General features: G+C 44.8%; 1 protein-coding gene across 2 annotated transcripts in view; it reads right to left on the minus strand.

The window, feature by feature from the left end:
- The window catches only part of HIF1AN (hypoxia inducible factor 1 subunit alpha inhibitor), a 52,719-nt gene extending 35,385 nt beyond the window's left edge, over positions 1–17,334 (minus strand). The window contains exon 1 of one of the 2 annotated variants that reach the window (XM_088475641.1): positions 17,043–17,332. In XM_088475641.1, the coding sequence (XP_088331767.1) occupies positions 17,043–17,222 (180 nt within the window). In that variant the 5' untranslated portion in view covers positions 17,223–17,332. Of the gene's footprint in view, positions 1–17,042 lie in introns of both variants that reach the window. The other variant, XM_088475640.1, reaches the window with a different exon arrangement.
- Positions 17,335–19,141: the final 1,807 nt, after the last annotated feature.

Consider the following 19,141-nt stretch of genomic DNA (forward strand, 5'->3'; position numbering starts at 1 on the left):
GCTTAATAGCAAAGGGGGTGATTACATATGTATATGCCAATTTTCAGAATTTTATTTATAAAGATTTTTTATATATATTTTTCTCATTTCACTTCATCAAATTAGACTATTTTGTGCAGATTCATCACATAAAATCCAGATTAAAAAATAAATAAATTACAGGTTGTAATGTAACAAAAATGGTAAAAACCCAAGGGGGTGAATACTTTTGCAAGGCACTGTATATGTACAGGTTTCCCTCGGATGCACCAGCTTGTTCCCACAATCCAAAAACATAGTGATATGTTAACTGGCTTTTAACAAAAATTTAATCTTGTGTGTATGCGTGTTTGTGTGTCCATGTCATATGGAATACTGACTGTATGCTCCACTAGGGAAGGGACAAGTGTCAATGACTAAAATATTCTGTGTAAAGTGCTGCGTGTATTGTGTGTGCGTGACATAAACTATTACTAAATAAACTAAAGCAGCTGGCACCACACACGTAAGAAATTACCAATGCCATTTCATAAAATATCACATAGAAATATTTCTACTTCACAGCTGCCATAATAAACCCATGGAAAGCAATGGAAAGGATTCAGTTCTACTCCCGACTGTGGCAGCCCTACAGAGCAGGAAATCCCGATCGTCCTTAGGGTAAGTATAACTAACCTAATTCCCCCCTCTCCCCAACCCTTAGCCTCCTTTAGCGGTGCCTAACCCTAACCTCCCCCTCAAGTGCCTAACCCTAACCCCCCCTTCTCCGCAGCCTAACCCTAAGTCTCCTGGGGGGGGGTGCCTAAACCTAACCAATCCTTCCCCTAGCCTAACCCTAACCTCCCGAGGGGGGTGCCTAACGATACATTCCCCCCCCCGGAGCCCCTAACCTAACCCTCCTCCCCTGCGGCTGTCCGCTCCCGAAGCTGGGCTTACCTTCGATCGGTAAACCGGACGTCGGGCTCCCCGGCGTAGGTCTTATGACAGTCGTCGAGATTTCGAGGCCTGTCATTTGTACCTTGCCGGGAATAAGCAGTCGGGAAGCTGGTGGTCGGCATTGCGACCGCCGGCTTCCCAATGGAACGTGGGGTCACAAGACCAGAAGGTACACCCATTCCATGGTGTTTAAAATGAATACAGACATTAGTTTTACTACTGGACCTCTAAACAAACTATGGACTATTTTCTAAAGTATGTTTTTGCAAATATCTTACACATTTAAATTTATTTTAGATACTAAATATAAACAGGGGTCAAGTTGTCCAAAAACTTGACCTTTTGACTAAAATATGTTTTTGCTACCACATTGCATTTTTCATTGTGCATCTATCCATGGGTCAAATAAACACACTGATTTTACCTCACCAGCTCAGATTTTGTTCAAATTTGGTATATGGAGAGTATAGTTATTTATTACCAGTTATTTATATAGCTCACACATATTCCTTAGCGCTTTACAGAGAATATCTTACCATTCACATCTGTCCCTGCCCCAGTGGAGCTTACAATCTATATTCCCTACCACATGCTCGCAAACATACACACTATGGTAAATTTTTGAGGGGAGCCAATTAAGTATATACTGTACAGTGCATCTGGAAATTATTCACAGAGCTTCACTTTTTCCACATTTTGTTATGTTACAGTCTTATTCCAAATTGCAATAAATTCATTTTTGTCCTCAAAATTCTACACACAATACCCCATAAAGACATGTAAAAAGTTTGAGATTTTTGCAAATTTAATAAAAAAAAAACCTAACAAATCACATGTACATAAGTATTCACAGCCTTTGCCATGAAGTTTAAAAATTTAGCTCAGGTGCATCCTGTTTCCACTGATCATCTTTGAGATGTTCCAACAGCTTAATTGGAGTCTACTTGTAGTAAATTCAGTTGTTTGGACATGATTTTGAAAGGCATACACCTGTCTATATAAAAAGGTCCCACACTTGACAGTGCATGTCAGAGCACAAACCAAGCATGAAGTCCAAGGAATTGTCTGTAGACCTCCGAGACAGGATTGTCTCGAGGCACAAATCTATGGAAGGGTACAGAAAAATATCTGTTGCTTTGAAGGTCACAATGAGCACAGTGGCCTCCATCATCCCTAAATGGAAGAAATTCGGAACCACCAGGACTCTTCCTAGAGTTGGCCGGCCATCTAAACTGAACGATTGTGGGAGAAGGGCCCCTAATCAGGGAGGTGACCAAGAACCCTTTCCGGAACACTTTCTGGATGCACTGTATGTAGTCTAAGAAAAATACAAAATATTATTTAAATATATCATGCCTTTTCCAAAATATGGCATATATATAATATGTAAAGTTTTCAAGCATCTGTCAAAAACACACAACCAGCATATTTTCAAATCGCCATAGCTGCTCTCCTAATTAAGCTAGAGAGGTGGGAGTGGTGTCATTTTACTGTGTTTTGTATGCCCTGTCCTATGAAATACAACACAAAACATTTTCCAAATTCAAACTGAAATTTTTGATCATGATTATCTCAAAGTGCATTGTCAAAAAAGTTCAAAACATTTCTGGAAATAGTCTATACCAGTAGTTCCAAAACTTTTTGGAACCAAGGCGCCCTAGAGTAACAGCATGGTTTTCACAGCACCCCTAAGCGAAAAGTTTGTTATTGAGAAATAATGTGCTGACCTGTCATACTTAGGTTCAGTTATGTGGTGGTGGACAGGTTTGCACTTTTGTTTGTCCACATATTTACATTACATTGAACATAAATAATTTGATTTGGTGCTGGACCACCAACCTGAGGCACCCCTGCAAGTGTCCCGAGGCACCCCAGGGTGCTACGGCGCACAGTTTAAGAACCACTGGTCTATACTAGTGTTAAATGTTTGTCAATTTAAAAGTGGGAGAATAATGGGTTGATAGTTAAAAATAATTTTAAAGCAAGGTCGCTTATTCAAAAAAGCCAGGTGTATTACAAGTAGTAATAGGTAATAATAGATTTGATGGCTTCATTAGTTTAATTTAGGGATGTGTGCCGACCCCCGTGTTTTGGTTTTGTATATCCCCTGGTTTTGGATCTGGATTGGTTTTGAAAAAACCTCACCTCCGTGTTTTGTTTTCGGGTTTTGGTTCTAGATTTTTTCTTACAAAAAAAAAAAAAAAAACACAGCTAATATCACATAAAATGGGCCTTTTTTGTTCCTACAGTATTAATAACCTCAATAACATTTATTTCCACTCATTTCCAGTCAATTTTGACCACCTCACAGCTCACAATATTGATTTTTTTCATCTAGTTAAAGGGCCAAAAGGTTGCATCCAGCCTGCTGGCTCAAAACTGATTGATATAATTATTAATAGAGTTGAGGACTGTGCAAAGATGATGGTTGGGATACCCTTGAGGATTGAAGAATTGATAGTTGATAGCTGGTGCAGCCCCCGGCTGTAAAATTGATAATAAATTAATTTAAAAATAATTAATTGGTGCAGCCCTGGCTGAATAATAATTTAATTTAAAAAGTAAAAAAAAACAATTCAGTGGGTGCAGCTCCTGGCTGAATAAAAAAAAGAAATTCATTGGTGCAGACCCTTGCTGTAAAATTAATAAATGAATTTAAAAACAAATCATTGGTTTGTCCGGCAAAAATCTCCCACCACTCGGCAGTTGAGCTGCACTGAGAACTAGCGGCGGTGCAGCCGATGCATTGCACCGGGGCCCGCACCAGCCACTAGTGTCCCACAAGTGTAGGGCAGACCGAAGTGAGTAGCGGTCTGCCCTACACAGAAACAAATACACAGCCGCCAGCGGCAGCTGTGTGTTTGTCATAGCAGTGCAGTCAGCCAATGAGAGTCATACAAACTCGCTGCTGCGGCCACGGAGGGAGCCGGCTAGAGCTCACTCATGAGCTCCCACTCAGGCTCCGCCCGCAGCGGTTGATGGGAGAGACATCATGACGTCTCTCTCATAGTGCAGAGCGGGCCGGGAGCAGCGGACAGCAGCGGTCGTCGGCTGGAGCGGGGATCAGGTAAGTTGTCTATTTTTTTTTCCTTTTGTGAGTATGTGTTATCTGTATAAAAGGGGGCTGCTACTGGGGGCACTGCATAAAGGACACCTTTTAAGCCTGGGGGTACTTCATAAGGGGCCAGTCTGAGGGCACTATTTAAGCCTGGGGGCACTACATAAGGGACCAGTCTGGGGGAACTACTTCAGCCTGGGGGCACTGCATAAGGGCAAAGCTAAACTACAGGAGGCAGTGTATAAAGGGGAAAACTACAGGGGGCACTGTATAAAGGGCACAAATACAGGGGGCACTGCATAATGGCCACTTTTGACTGAGAGCCAGTGGGGGAGCAGCCTGAGACCTGTCTGGCTGGATTGGTAAGAGAGATGCCCCTTTTCCCAGTGCGCATAATTGGGAAGGCCCCCACCAGGCGGGAAAAAATTTCTGGGGAGAACACTGGCATCTCCTGCACTCCCCTGTCATTTTTTTTTTTAAATGTTGCACCACCAAATTAATTGTGTGAGCAAAACATGGGACGTGTTGGAATTCGCCCACATGTAATGCTCTCACAATATTGGTGGCACTGTCCGAAATCACAAATCCCGAGGAGAGTTCAAGTGGGGTAAGCCATTTAGCAATGATTTCCCTGAGTTTTTCTAAGAGGTTTTCAGCGGTATGCCTCTTAGTGAAACCAGTTATACAAAGAGTAGCCTGTCTCTGTATCAGCTGTCTTTTGGTAGATGTTGATGCTGCTTTTGTAGGCAATACACCTACCCAGTGGGCTGTCAGTCATGTAATCCTTAATTTGCCCTGTCCCACTTGTCCACATATCAGTGGTCAAGTGGACAGTGGGTACAATGGCATTTCTGAGGACATTAATAAAGTTTTTTTTAATGCCCTCGTAAAGACTTGGAATTGCTGTTCTAGCAAAGTGAAATCTAGAAGGGATCTGGTAGCGAGGACACAGGACCTCAATTAACTGTTGAAAGCCCACTGCAGTAATGGCAGATACTGGATGCACATCTAATACCAGCATAGCTGTTATGGTGTCAGTAATCTGCTGTGCAACTGGGTGATTGCTGTCATACTTGTTTGCCCTTGCAAACGATTGTTTGACAGTTAATTGTTTTTTGGAGGATACACTACAAGTAGTCCTCCTCCTGGTCCCCTTCTGGGATGAAGATCCACTCACAGCAACAGCAAGGATCCTTCTGAGGAATCACAGATAGGACAGGAGTCAATCATGCTTCGAATAACAACATTGGATGCAGCAGGACTGCTCCCGATGACGAATGAGGATGTTGATGATGCAGGTGTTGGAGATCGAAGGCGCTTGGATCTCACAGAGAGGGAGCAGGTAGGTGACACTGGACTTGCTACGTTTTGAGTTTTGGAACTTGGCGACATACACTTAGATATTTGATGAATGCGCTCCAAGTGATGTAAAAAGGAGGTTCCTAGGTGGTTTAGGTCCCTCCCCCTACTCACTCTTCCTTGGCAATGGTTACATATGGCTTGATAACTGTTGTCCGGATTGGGGTGGAAATAATTCCACACGTGAGAAGTGGATTTTTTGTCTAATGCCCCGGCATGACAATGGGTTTTGGCTTTTTGAAGCCATGGGCAACAGCTGTTGCCTTACTTACACCAAGGACATCCTCGGCATCAACATCTTAATCATCAACATCCTCATCATCCTTAGCGCCTTCAACTACCAAAATATCCTCCTCCTCCATGTGCAATTCCACAGAAGCACCCTCACTGACTACGTCTGCAAGATGTTGACTGCCCTTCCCCACATTTACAGAGGGCACACAAATTTTGGAACTTGGAGGATCCTCCAGTACACTAGTATTTAGGTCTGGCTCACACATGGCAACCGCGGACACACTTGCACTCTCCTCAGGGATTTGCAATTTCGATTTCTCAGGGCACACAGTTGGTTTTTCCGGAGCAGTATTATTCTTCTTGACAACTTTCAATTTTTTAATGGTGGTACCACCACTACTACTACAAGCAGAAGGGCTATCAGAACCAGCAGTATAGTGAATGGTATATTGCCAATTTTTTGTTTATCTAAAGGCAACTTGCCTTTCGATTTTTTTTTTTCTTTACTACAGTAAAAGTAGCTTTACCATATCCATGGCGTGACTTAAGCCCTGGGGCATGGGCCTTCATAGAGGACAAGAAAGTTGACTGCCTTGCATTATCATGATGACTGCTGGAGGCAGCTACATGTGGTTCTTGGCCTTGCTCTCCTGTCATGTGACAGCTCTCCATATTTTCTGCGGTCTTGAAGCAGTGTCACAAGCACCAATACTGTAGCCAAGGTGCGGTTACAAAATTCACACACGTGCAGACGTGTGAACACAGACAAAAACTATACAAAAGACAGTATTTTATTTTTTTTTTTCGGGTCCAGAACTTGGGCCCAGAGCACAGATTGATGGAGACTGGAGTCGGGCAGCACTTTGTTGCGTTGCTGTATCTTGTACGGCTAAGCCTAACACGCACACAGAAAAAAAAATTAAAAAAGACAATATATTTTTTATTTTTTCGGGTCCACAACTTGGGCCCAGATGGACGCAGCAGACAGCATAGCACCAGCCCAGATGAATCGGCAACAGCACCAGCCCAGATGGACACAGCAGACAGCACCAGATGGATCAGCAGTGCACCAGCCCAGATGGACACAGCAGACAGCACAGCACAAGCACAGGTAAGTAGTACTACCTCTCCCAGCCCTACACTACCCACCCTCCCTGTTCAGTCTCCACAGCAGGAGTGAAATGGCAGCCGCTGCGTGGTCCCTTATATACATAGAGACGAAAGCTCATCTCTATGGTTTTGCCTCAGTTTGAGATCCGGGACCGGCGGGGGAACCGTATGCACGTTCGGTTCTTGCCCCAGATCTCAAAATTCGGGTGGGTTCGGATCATACAAAAAAATGACAACACTCCCACCTCTCTATCTTAATTAGGAGAGCTGCTATGGTGATTTGAAAATACAGGATGAGTCTCCCATATCCATATATTCCGAAATACGGAATATTCCGAAATACAGAAGATTTTCAGCATGACTGAGATAGTGAAACATTTGCTTTTTGATGGATCAATGTACACAAACTTTGTTTAAGGCACAAAATTATTAAAAATAAAGTAGAAAATTACCTATAGGCTTTGTGTATATGAAACAAATTAATTTCATGTATGTACACAAAATTTGTTTGAGCCACAAAATTATTGAAAATTTTGTATAAAATAACTTTCAGGCTGTATGTATAAGGTGTATATGAATCATAAATGCATTCCGTTTAGATTTTTACATTTCAATATGGTATACAAATATTCCAAAATACGGAATATTCCGATATCCAAAATACCCTTGGTCCCGAGCATTTTGGATATGGGAGACTCAACCTGTACGCTGGGTGTGCGTTTTTGACAGATTTTTTTAAAACTTTACATAGCCATATTTTGAAAATGGCATGACATATTTAAATAATATTTTGAATTTAAGACTACATATTTCCCCTCCATATACCAAATTTGAACAAAATCACAAAAGACATACCTGCTTCGGACTGGTCCAGCTGCTTCACCAAGTGGTTTGAGCGCATGCAACTTTGCATAAACTCCTCTGTTCACTTTGTTTGTAAATATAATACTTTTTGTGCATCTGGAAACTTATTGCACACTCCTCATATTTATAAGCATTATCAGTACTGAAAATATGAGTGTGACTTGCCATGGTTTATGTGAAGGGCATATGGGGTGGTCTGGTGCTATGTGGGGAGGCATATGCGGAGCTCAAAAGCAAAAATTGTGATGGGACTCAAAAATAGTGAATTAGGACCCCAATTTTTTAAAGTGAGGGGCCCCTGTGACCCACATTTTTTTGCTCAGAGCGATCAATGCACACTAAAAACTATATTATACACTATCAATTGTTACAGAAATACTCAATTTTTGTAGATGTAATTCAGCTCGAGACACCAGTAAAGACAATTCGAAGGGTCTATTCCACAAGTTCTCAAACTCGGTCCTCAGGACCCCACACAGTGCATGTTTTCCACCTCTCCTCACAATCACAAGTGAAATAATTAGCTTCACCTGTGGATCTTTCAAAATGTGTGAGTAATGAATATAGCTGTGCATCTGCTGAGTGACCTGGAAAACGTGACCTGTGTGGGGTCCTGAGGACCGAGTTTGAGAACCATTTGTCTATTCAATACTGCAAGTAAAGCAATGCATACCTTCAACTTACCAGCTCCTTTAAATTTCAGTATCATCTGTATGCGGCTGATAATCAAATCTACCTATCCTCTCCAGATTAGTCACCATCTGGTCCACGTTACGGAATGTCTTTCTGCCATTTCATTTTGTATGTCATCTCATTCATCTCAAAGTTAATATTTCCAAAACGGAATGAAATTATTATTTCCACCAGCCAATAGTTACAAACCTGATATCTCTATCACTGTTGAAAACTTGACAATCAACACTAACCCACAACCTCGCTGCCTAGGTGTCATCCATGACTCTGAACTGTCCTTTGTTTCCCAATTCAATCTGTCTTCAAATCATGTTACATACATTTATAAAACATATCCAAAATACGACCATATCGTAAACAAGACAAAAACCCTAATTCATGCACGCATTGATTATTGCAATAGTCTCTGTACTGGGCTTCCCCAAAACACTCTCACCACTACAATCCATTTCGAATGCAGCTGTGAGGCTAATCTTTCTCTCTAAACATTCATCGTCTGCTGCTCCACTCTGTCAGTCCCTGTCGATCTAAAATCCTTTAAGTACACATAAGGCTATTAACCAAACTACACCAACATACATCGCTTTGCTTATGTCAAAATATCTCCCAACCTGACCTTTCCTCTTTTGACAAGATATGAGTCTCATCCACAACAGTACCTGCTCCCATTCAGAGTTACAGGACTTTTTTCGGTCTAGACCCACTCTGCGGAAAGCTCTCCCATGCACAATAATACCCCTTTTACACCGGAGCTAAAACCTGGGTTTTTGAAGGGTTAACCCGGGCAGCTCCCTGGTGTAAAAGGAGAGAGGGTTGGATCGCCGGGTCGAGTGACCCCGCAATCCAACCCAGGTAACTAGCAGGGTTTAACACGGGCGTAGCCCGTGAAATCCTGCTGTGAGAACAGCGCACTCCGGGTCACGATGACCTGGAGTGCACTGCTAGCCGGCCGATTGGCCCGGCTTCAGTGGTGCTTGGAGATGACGTCATCTCCAAACGACCACTTTCACTCCGCAAAAGCCGGGTCTATGCAGACCCGACTGCGGTGTGAGCGGCACTGACTCGGGAATATCCCGAGTCGGCGCCGGCAAAATTCCGGGTCTGATCCGGATAGGAACTTTGTTCTAACTCCGGGTCAGACCCGGAATTTAGGTGGAAAAGGGGTATAAGACTGTCCTCTAGTCTCCTAACCTTCAAGCATTACCTGAAAAGTGACCTCTTCAGACAAGTTTATCAAATTCCAGGAAGTCCTACGTAATCTCCATAAGCTATCCTACCAATTCCATCCCCTCTATACTGTCCTCATATTTCCGCCTTCACTTTCACATCCTCCTGACGCTTGTCCAACATTTGTGTGTGACTGGATCAAACAGCCCACCAAGAACCACTGCAATCTGGCTAGACCATTATACAATAGTTAGCACCCTTCCATGTGTATCAACGCCTAATTCCCTATAGATTGTAAGATTGTGAGCAGGGCTCTCTGTCTGTTACTATTGTTTTATGACTGTTTGTTCCAATTGTAAAGCGCAATGGAATATACTGGTGCTATACAAGTAACTTAATAATAATAGTATTAAATAATAAGCCAACTAAATAACTACTTCCCAAAATAGATAGCTAGATAAATATCAATGGTGAAATGCAGGAATATGAGATTACATCAGTAGGCTTAGCATTGCTTGCTATAAAGCAGTCAGTCATCATGACTTTGTTCAGCTCACACAACTGCTCTCTCATTGTGTGTAGGTGACAGGACCTATGTATTAAAAAGTGTAAATAAATGTATAAAATTCATACTTGTTTGGTTGCTACTTTTAAACTGAAATCACACACAATGGGGCATATTCAATTGGGCGCGAGGTTTAGCGAGGAAAAAACCTTGCGCTAAATTTTGGATTAACGCAGGTATGTGCGCTCCAGATACCCGCGGTATACAATAAAAAAAAAAAAGGGGTCACAGGGTTTTCAAAGCTGTAAACCCTGCGCCACGTAAACAATTAAATGAAATAAAAAATGACACACTTACCTGCCTCGGGGGTCTCCGGTGATCTCTGTGGCTCCCCATGGTCTCCCCTCCATCTTCTCACTGGAGAGGGGGCTGCTGGGAGGCTCCAGAAAGGCACAAGGGCTGCTGGAAGATGTAGTTCTCCCCTCACCCATTACGGGGACACACACTGGCATACTCACCGCTGCTGCAGGAGGCCGGGTCCCGACACTGGATAAAACAGCACGTCGGAAGGTGAGTATTACTGACTAATAAAGCCAATTGGAAACTTCCAATTGCTTAGTCATTAAGAGGGGTGACGCCGAGGTCCCAGAGCATTTCACGATCATTTTTCCTAAAAATTAGAATTTTAGTAAAAATTGGTCGTGCTCTGGAGGTGCGCAAAAAAAAAAATCAAAAACCCCGCGCCTAATTGAATTGCAAAAATCCTGCACCAGCAGGAAAACTCAGAGGGTGCGGGATTTTTGCTATTCTCGCCCCCAATTCAATATGCCCCAATGAGTAGAAACAAAGATCATAAAATCGGTGAGTCAAACATTTAGCAATGAGTAAAGGCCTCTGTCATTCTATGCAATATAAATAACTGTAGCATTCTCGTTAGACTGTTTTAGTGAGGTGCCACTAACTTGCTTCATTTTAAAGTGGCCAAATGCCCCCTGCCCTTATATGGGAGGCCCGCTAGAGCAGCCTGCTTTTACCGAATGCCGCCAGGTGAAAAGACGCCGTGCACAAGCATGCCCTCTCCCCGGTTAGCCACCCCCCTTTTCGGAAGCCAGAACATCAGCGCTCTGCCCCTAATCTAGCATGAACACTAACCTGATCAAACTAACTGGGAACAGAATATAAATGTACTGATGTTTTGTTTTAATCCAGTTTCATTTTTTTAATAAATTCTACTGTATGTTGCAGGATGACTGTACATGCTGTCCCTCCTCCAAAACCAGCATTTTGGCTATTTCCTGTAGTCCCCAGTTAGGTTGCTATACACACTAGCAGTCAATCTAATTTAGGGGTGGGCAATAAGCTGTTGTAGAACTACACATCCCAGCATGCCCTGCCACAGTTTTGCTCTTTGGCCATGCTAAAACTGTTAAAGGGCCCCTTAGCGCTCAACCTATTTGTAACTAATTTGTATATATGACTGAGATGACGTCAATAGAGTGCGCCGACGGCCGGGTGTGCGGTCCCGCCCCGCAACAGTACACGTGTGCACTGAGGTGAACAAAAGGTAAGCTATGTTGACTATGGTTTATGTCCTGAAGAAAATGTAGATTAAACATTGAAACGTTGACGACACTATGCATCTCTATTGAAGTTTGTCTGCAGTGCCGCACCTCTTGTTAGTTTGTATTCCGCTTTGTGAAGGCACGCAGCACAGTATTATCTTCTAGGAGGAGTGCCGGACCCTCTGTTCGACACATATATAATTTACACACACACACACACACACATATATATATATATATATACACACACACACACTTTTTTCCCCTTCTTTAAACAGTGTACACAACTCTTGTCCTATTTTTTTGAGACCCTGCAATCATCTTGCTGTCCATTATTATTATCCTTTATTTATATGGTGCCACAAGGGTTCCACAGCACCTTACAAAGTACATACACAAATGAGCACACAAGAAAACAGTTATTAACAGTACAAACAACGCAGGACAAATACATGGTTTATAAACATTGCTGCATAACACTTAAAATAGCGGGAGAGTTTCAGCAACCAAGTGTTAGGTGCCATTGTGGCACCACCACCATCATGGCAACCTCCAGGCCAGGGTGTGTAAATGAAAGTATAAGTAAGACAAGGAGAAGCACGTGAGGAAAGAGGGCTCTGTTCGTAAGAGCTTACATTTTAAATGGGAGAGGCAGACAATCGGGTGACAGATGGGCTAGATAGTGAGGAAGGAGCATGGATTAGTGGGTTAGGATGAGCGCTAGAAAGCTTTGAGGAAGAAATGGGTCTTGAGAATCCAATTGAAGATTAAGAGACAGAAAGCAATGTTATCAAGGAATTTGGAACCAAGGCCATGGGAACGAAAAAAAACAGCTACTCGAAGGTGAACAGGTTGGGAGAGGCGAATAGCATGAGCCTCGAATGGTAAGAATGAAATGGAGGGTTCAGAAAGTAAGAGTTGGTAGAAGTGACCAGAGAATAGATGGACCCCAGCACCACCACCACCACCACCATGGCAACCTCCAGGCCAGGATGTGTGAGAGAATGTGAGGCCTCCAAAGGAGATAGCTGCAGAAGAAGTGGTGTCAGATGGGTAAATCCAGGATTTGGTAATGGCTAGGCGATTCAGAGAGTTGGAGATGAAGCTGTCATGGATGGGGACAAGTTTATTATAGACAGATCTGGGTTCCAGAGGGCACAGGAGAGAGGGACATAGTTAAGAGAGGGGATAATTAGGGTTGATGCAGTGGAGGTGAGATTGATTTACAACAGGGGGATGAGAGTGGCGGGCTTCTGAATGAGGAAGGGTGACAGCAGGTGGTGGGCAAGGTGGAAGTTTAGTCTATGGTGCCAAATCACTTAAGCGCAATGTTCTGTTGTAGCCCTGTGCAGCACACATTTAAATCTATTACTAGCGTTCCCGCTAGGCTGTTTTAGCGGGGCGCGACGCCCTGCCCTCTTTCTGGAAGGCAAAAAGCGCCCTGCCCTCCAGAAGGAGGGCAAAAAGCGCCCTGCCCTAACAGCCTGCGGGAACCGTCTTCACCCGCGGGTCGCAGTGTTCCGCGGGTGAAGAAATGTGCGGTGACCCGGTCACCGCCGGAGAATAGATGCCAGGCTATTCTCCCTGTCTGCAGGGCTTGGGGGCTGCTCGGAGTGTCCTTAAGTGCCGGGCACGCCCCCAAGAGTGACGAAAAGGGGATGCTTCTTATAGACACACCCCCTTTTCGATGACCGCACACCCTTCTCGGTCGCGCGCCTTCGGCGCGCGCGCCCTCTCTAGCTCCAGCGCCCTGCCTCACGCCGGAGCTAGAGGGAACACTTTATTACAGTACATAAAACATGACAGGTGTATAAACTAACTCAAGTACATAGAGGGGGCTATTCAATTCACCGTGCTGTTTACTCCAACGTGAAGTAGTTAAGTCGGAGAACGCCGGTTGTCACGACTTGACCTTGTCTTGCAACTTAATTTGGTTTTAAAAGTCTTAAACTTTCCATCCTGTTTTTAGAGGACACACCATTACCTGGCCATGAACTCACTTGGAAAATGGCTCTCCTCTTAGTGATGATATGAGGGCTACTATACGCTCCAACGTATCCAAGTGCTCTATCAGTGTGGCCATTAAAGGGATTTATAAAGTGCTCATCAGGTGGTACTTTGTTCCAGAATGCCTCCACCAACATTTTCCTACCGCCTCTGACCTGTGTTGGAGACACTGCGGACACAAGGTATGTTCTTCTACGTTTGGTGGCAGTACCCGAAAATTGTCCCATACTGGAACTTGGTCCAGTCACTCGTTACATCCTTAACATCTCTCCGCCCCCTCTTTCACATGTTACTGTATGCCCCAGTCTGCCAGATAGCTAAACAAACCAATAGGTTGGTTTTACATATTTCGTTTGCTGCTAAATACCAAATGGCTCACAAATGGAAGAAACCCGATCCTCCCTCTCATCAGGAATTGTTGAACATGATTTGGTTTGTTACCAATATGGAATATGTTGCTAGCATTCGCAAAACAGTGCAAAAGTTTAATTTAGTTTGGTCCCCCTGGTACTCATAATAGCACTACTCTTCCTGGGCTTGAATGACTAACTGATACCTACTTCCAAACCATTATCTACCCTTGGTTCGCTTTCACCCTACCCCTCACCATCTCCTATATTTTCTCCGTTACTTCCGCAACTCCTAGTTCTTTTAAAGCCTTTCTCCGATTTTTACCCTCCCAATTGAGTCACCTGATCCTATTGGGGGGAGATTGTTTTTTTGGCAGCAATAAGTAATGGGTGCCAGATGGAGCAATTAATTTTCTTTATTGATCGGACTTATCGCTCTTGTTGCGCCCAAATGCACTGGTTTTAGCCACATAAACCCATACAAAGCCCTGATTAGGTTGCCCAAAAACCAGACTGTTCGTGGATTTCTGTTCACCACCCCAGAAGGCTGCAAGCAGAAATCTGGTCGCAGGTGTCACTCGCGCCGATCATAGCAACAATTGAATAGTTTTGTTGGGCGCTCATTATGAACGGGCACCCAAACAACAATTGAATCTCTCTCTATTCTCCTTTTGCCACGTGACTCCTATTTACCTATTATTTTACCCTCATTTTTACTGTTGGTGATTTTCATGTCTGCTTGGAATTATCTATACTTCTCAAATAATAATGTTTTATTTTTTATCCCTTGTTGGTTACACTATTTGTAACGGTTTCTCACTTTTTCATAATACTGTTATTTTCTATTGGCTTTGTTCTTGTTATATTTCACAAAACCTATTAAAAAAAATTAAAAACAAAAAAAGTCAAACTTTGGACAGAACTCTTAACTTTTGGAGAACTTTGTCCAGCCTTGGCTTACCGTATATTTTTTCTTTAAAATTAAAACATTCACATTTTAAACAGCTGTAAAGTTCTTCAACTTCCTACATTACTGTTGTTATGTACAATAAAGCAATAAATACCCATGTTAATGCATTCTTTCCATTTGTATATAGATTCTGTCTACGTTGTTAGAGGCAGGGGAAGGGCTAGTTATTGAGCTATATAAAGATATTTCAGTGTTTAACACAAAAGGTAAGCTGGAAGTTTGCTGCACTCAGCAACATATAAAAATACCATTCAGAAAATAGATACAAACTCTCTAAAAGTTCTTTGTAAATATTACAGTCCATTTCTACAGCTTTGTTCTTCTCACACTGTACAGTGACCTGTGGCTACTGCCCTGCATTCTTTGTAAGAGAACCGACTACAAAACCGTAATTATCGGATAACACTGGTAACAGCACTGTCAGGACAGACTTAAGAGAGCGCTACTCATCGGTAATCTATGGACCACAAATGTAGGGAAACAACCACAAATGGCTGTGTAACTCCACATGAATACCTATTTTATCTCCTGACCCTAAGGACCATAAAATGTGAAGTTTCAAATCAGTGGGGAAAAGCACTGCCTTAGCACTCACTAGACTCATGTGATCATTTAGGTCATATACCCATTGATGTTCTCAAAAAGTTTTTAACATGAGTAAAAACACAAACTATGCAAACATATCTACATAGTGATTACTTGTATTTTTACTAGCGAGCTTATAAGAAGACTCCAAATGCTTCTAAATGCGGCAGACATACCTGCTTACAATAAAAATACCAGTGGATTCAGAACATGGGGTAAAAACCAACCACATATACATACATACACACATATTGTAAAGGTTTACTTATGTTAGGTTATATTAAGAGTTTGTGTGCGTTAACCTGGGTACACACTTAACGATGTGTACCCAGCACAATGTCATCTGCGGCGAGTCCCGGCATCAGCAAATGTGTACACACTTGCTGATACTGACAGCTCCATGCAGGTCCTACGGGCAATGTCGCTGACGATGCGTGGGAGCGCGCATCGTTAGCGACATAGCAGGTACACAATGCCCAATGTGGACAATATGTTGTCCAATCCACTGGATCCAACGACATTGTGTAGTGTGTACCTCGCTTTATGTTAGTGTACCCCATGTTCTAAACTTTACCTATTTATTTTTTTCTACCCCTATACCTGATCTATGTACCGTAAGTAAAATTGATGTCTGAAATGCATTGGTAGCCTTGGCTTCATTTTGTCCTACATACACATTTGCAGCCGTTTTAATTTTAAATGTTTTTTTTTTTTCCCCTAGAATTTAAGATGTTTCTAGTTCAGAATTTCTCAAACTCGGTCCTCAGGACCCCAAACTGTGCATGTTTTCCAGGTCACCTGGCAGATGCACATGTGTATTTATTACTCACTGAGACAGGTGGAGCTAATTGCTCCCACTCCATCCTACAGCTCTGTGCCCACCTGCTCCCACTCCATCCTACAGCCCTGTGCCCACCTGCTCACACTCCATCCTCCATCCCTGTGCCCACCTGCTCCCACTCCATCCTCCATCCCTGTGTCCACCTGCTCACACTCCATCCTCCATCCCTGTGCCCACCTTCTCACACTCCATCCTCCATCCCTGTGCCCACCTTCTCACACTCCATCCTCCATCCCTGTGCCCACCTGCTCACACTCCATCCTCCATCCCTGTGCCCACCTGCTCACACTCCATCCATCCCTGTACCCACCTGCTCACACTCCATCCCTGTGCCCACCTGCTCACACTCCATCCTACATCCCTGTGCCCACCTGCTCCCACTCCATCCTACATCCCTGTGCCCACCTGCTCCCACTCCATCCTACAGCCCTGTGACCACCTGCTTCCCACTCCATCCTACAGCCCTGTGCCCACCTGCTTCCCACTCCATCCTACAGCCCTGTGCCCACCTGCTCCCACTCCATCCTACAGCCCTGTGCCCACCTGCTCCCACTCCATCCTACAGCCCTGTGCCCACCTGCTCCCACTCCATCCTCCAGCCCTGTGCCCACCTGCTCCCACTCCATCCTACCTCCCTGTGCCCACCTGCTCACACTCCATCCTACAGCCCTGTGACCACCTTCCCTCTACACACCTCTCTTTCCACCCGGTGCCTTAACACAGTCCTGTGCCCACCGTATTGATGAGTTACCGCACTTCCAATACCACAATCACATAAGCCAAGTGCCCATAGCAGAGCTACCCCATTACCAGAAGCCTCACCTCATTATCGATTAACTCTTCTGCTCTGGGGTCGGAGTGCTGTAACCGGGGAATCTGACGGGTTTGGAAATGATATGAACGTAACTGAGACTCGCTCCAGCCGGGGCTCTGGAGCTCGGCCACTCCGGCACTGGTTCTTTCAGCCTCCACTTCGGCCGCAGGTGCCCCGGCCTCCGCCATCCCCGGACGACGTACCCAGCAGTTCCCTCTCAGCAACAAAATACCGATCGGGACAAACTGTCCGGCCCGGAGCAGCGAGGTGAGCGCTGACTGGCAGGAGCGGCGGCGGCGGCAGACTCCTATCGGACGCCACAGTGACCCCTAGCGGTTACCTCGGGATGTGCGCTTGCAGCTACTTGTCAAATATTGTAATTGTCTTTTTGTGTCTCATCTACATCAAACCTGGTGTTTCTTTATGGTAATATCTAGATGCCCTTCACCGACCGGACCCTGATGTCATCAGTTACTGTCCAATATCATTCCTTACTATCCACGTGGACATAGATGGGGAAAATAAACCTGTAGCGAGCCGCCGTGACCGAAGCGTGACGAGGCCGCGAGGGGACAAATTTCTACTTTTGGTGGCCATTATGGACATGGAACCACAATTCCGCCCTCACTTCACGTCGCTTCCAGGTCCTTAGGATGAAGGGGAAATAGATTCAACTGTTTCTTTATATAGGGGATGTAGTAAGCTGACTGCCGGTCTAAATGCTCACGCTGATATCCCGACAAGAGAGTTAAGATAGGCGTCGAAATACCAATGCCTATCGTAATCCCGACGCCGGAATACAGACGGACGGATGCCCGGATGAGGTAAGTCCGGGGCGTCCATCCTCTTAGCCGCCTGGGGGGGGAGGGTTAGGGCAGTTAGCGGGGTTACCTTTTTTGGGGGGGAGGTTAGGGTTAGGCACCCGTAGGGGGGAGGGTTAGGGTCAGGCACCACTGGGGGGGGTTGCAAAATCCCGGATTTCTCTGGCCGATGGTGGGTACGTTATTAATTCGAAAGCCCTTTGGTATCCTCTTCGTCCTAAAGTACTCAGACAGGAATTGCCCATGTAGCATCAACTCTACTTCCTTTCTTTTCAACCTGCTCAATTTACAATATGCTAAATATGCTAAAGCAGAGTTTGCAGCCCTTTCTGGCCGCTCCTTGTATATATTTTAGCGCCTTACTTTGGGGGATGATTGTCCAGAGGTTGGTGGATCACTAGGTGGTTTGGTATAGCGCTTTTTAGCCACTACCGGTCGCTGAAGGGCAATGGGGCGGAGCCTGTTTAGGTTTTCATTGGTAGTGGTATAAACAGGGGACCTTGGTAGGAGTTTGGTTAGGGTTTGTCTGTGTCTTCTGCACTGGTGGTGTCCTGATGAAGACCGCACTTTAGTGGTCGAAACGTCGACATAACATGCACCTGAAACTATAATCATGATGGAATAAAAGCCTGACATTTTTTTTACTGCAAGCCCTGGTGAGTGAATCCTATCTATTTGTGCTATATTATTGGGTTCATCTTTGAAACTATGGATGTTCACCCCAGGCATATGCAGTGATCTCTGGGCCTGATTCAGAGCCGGAAGCGAGCGCTCTGAATCAGTGCCTGCCTATTGTATTTTTAGAGCGGCCTCCGGGCCGCTCGCATAGCTGTGGGTGACCACCCACAACTAGTGCGAGCGGCCAGGATGATGGTCGCGATGGTCAAGACCATCGCAACCATCGGACTTGCGACAAGACCCTTGTGGTAGGGTCTTGTTGCCGCAAGTCCCAGTGGACTTCTTGCTCTTACAGAGCAAGAAGTCCACCCACTGACATCACTTGTGATGTCAGTGGGGCCGGCCCTAGACGGTAGGCGTTCCCATGGGAACGCCGCCGTCTGGGCAGCCACGCCTCCGGCCTGCCCACCAAAGGAGGCGTGCTGTCACTCAACATCGACAGCACGCTCCCTTTGTAGCGAGACCCGGAGCGACGGCTTGCCCGTCGTTATCCGGGTCTCGCGCACGACGGAGCCGCCTCCGTCGTGCGCATGCGCACTGAGCCAACATCGACCCGCTTGCGAGCGCCCAGCGCTCGCGAGCGGGTCTGAATCAGGTCCTCTGTTCAG

Source organism: Taudactylus pleione, unplaced genomic scaffold (assembly GCF_031769625.1).
Source record: "Taudactylus pleione unplaced genomic scaffold, aTauple2 ptg000016l, whole genome shotgun sequence".
Taxonomy (NCBI): Eukaryota; Metazoa; Chordata; class Amphibia; order Anura; family Myobatrachidae; genus Taudactylus; species Taudactylus pleione.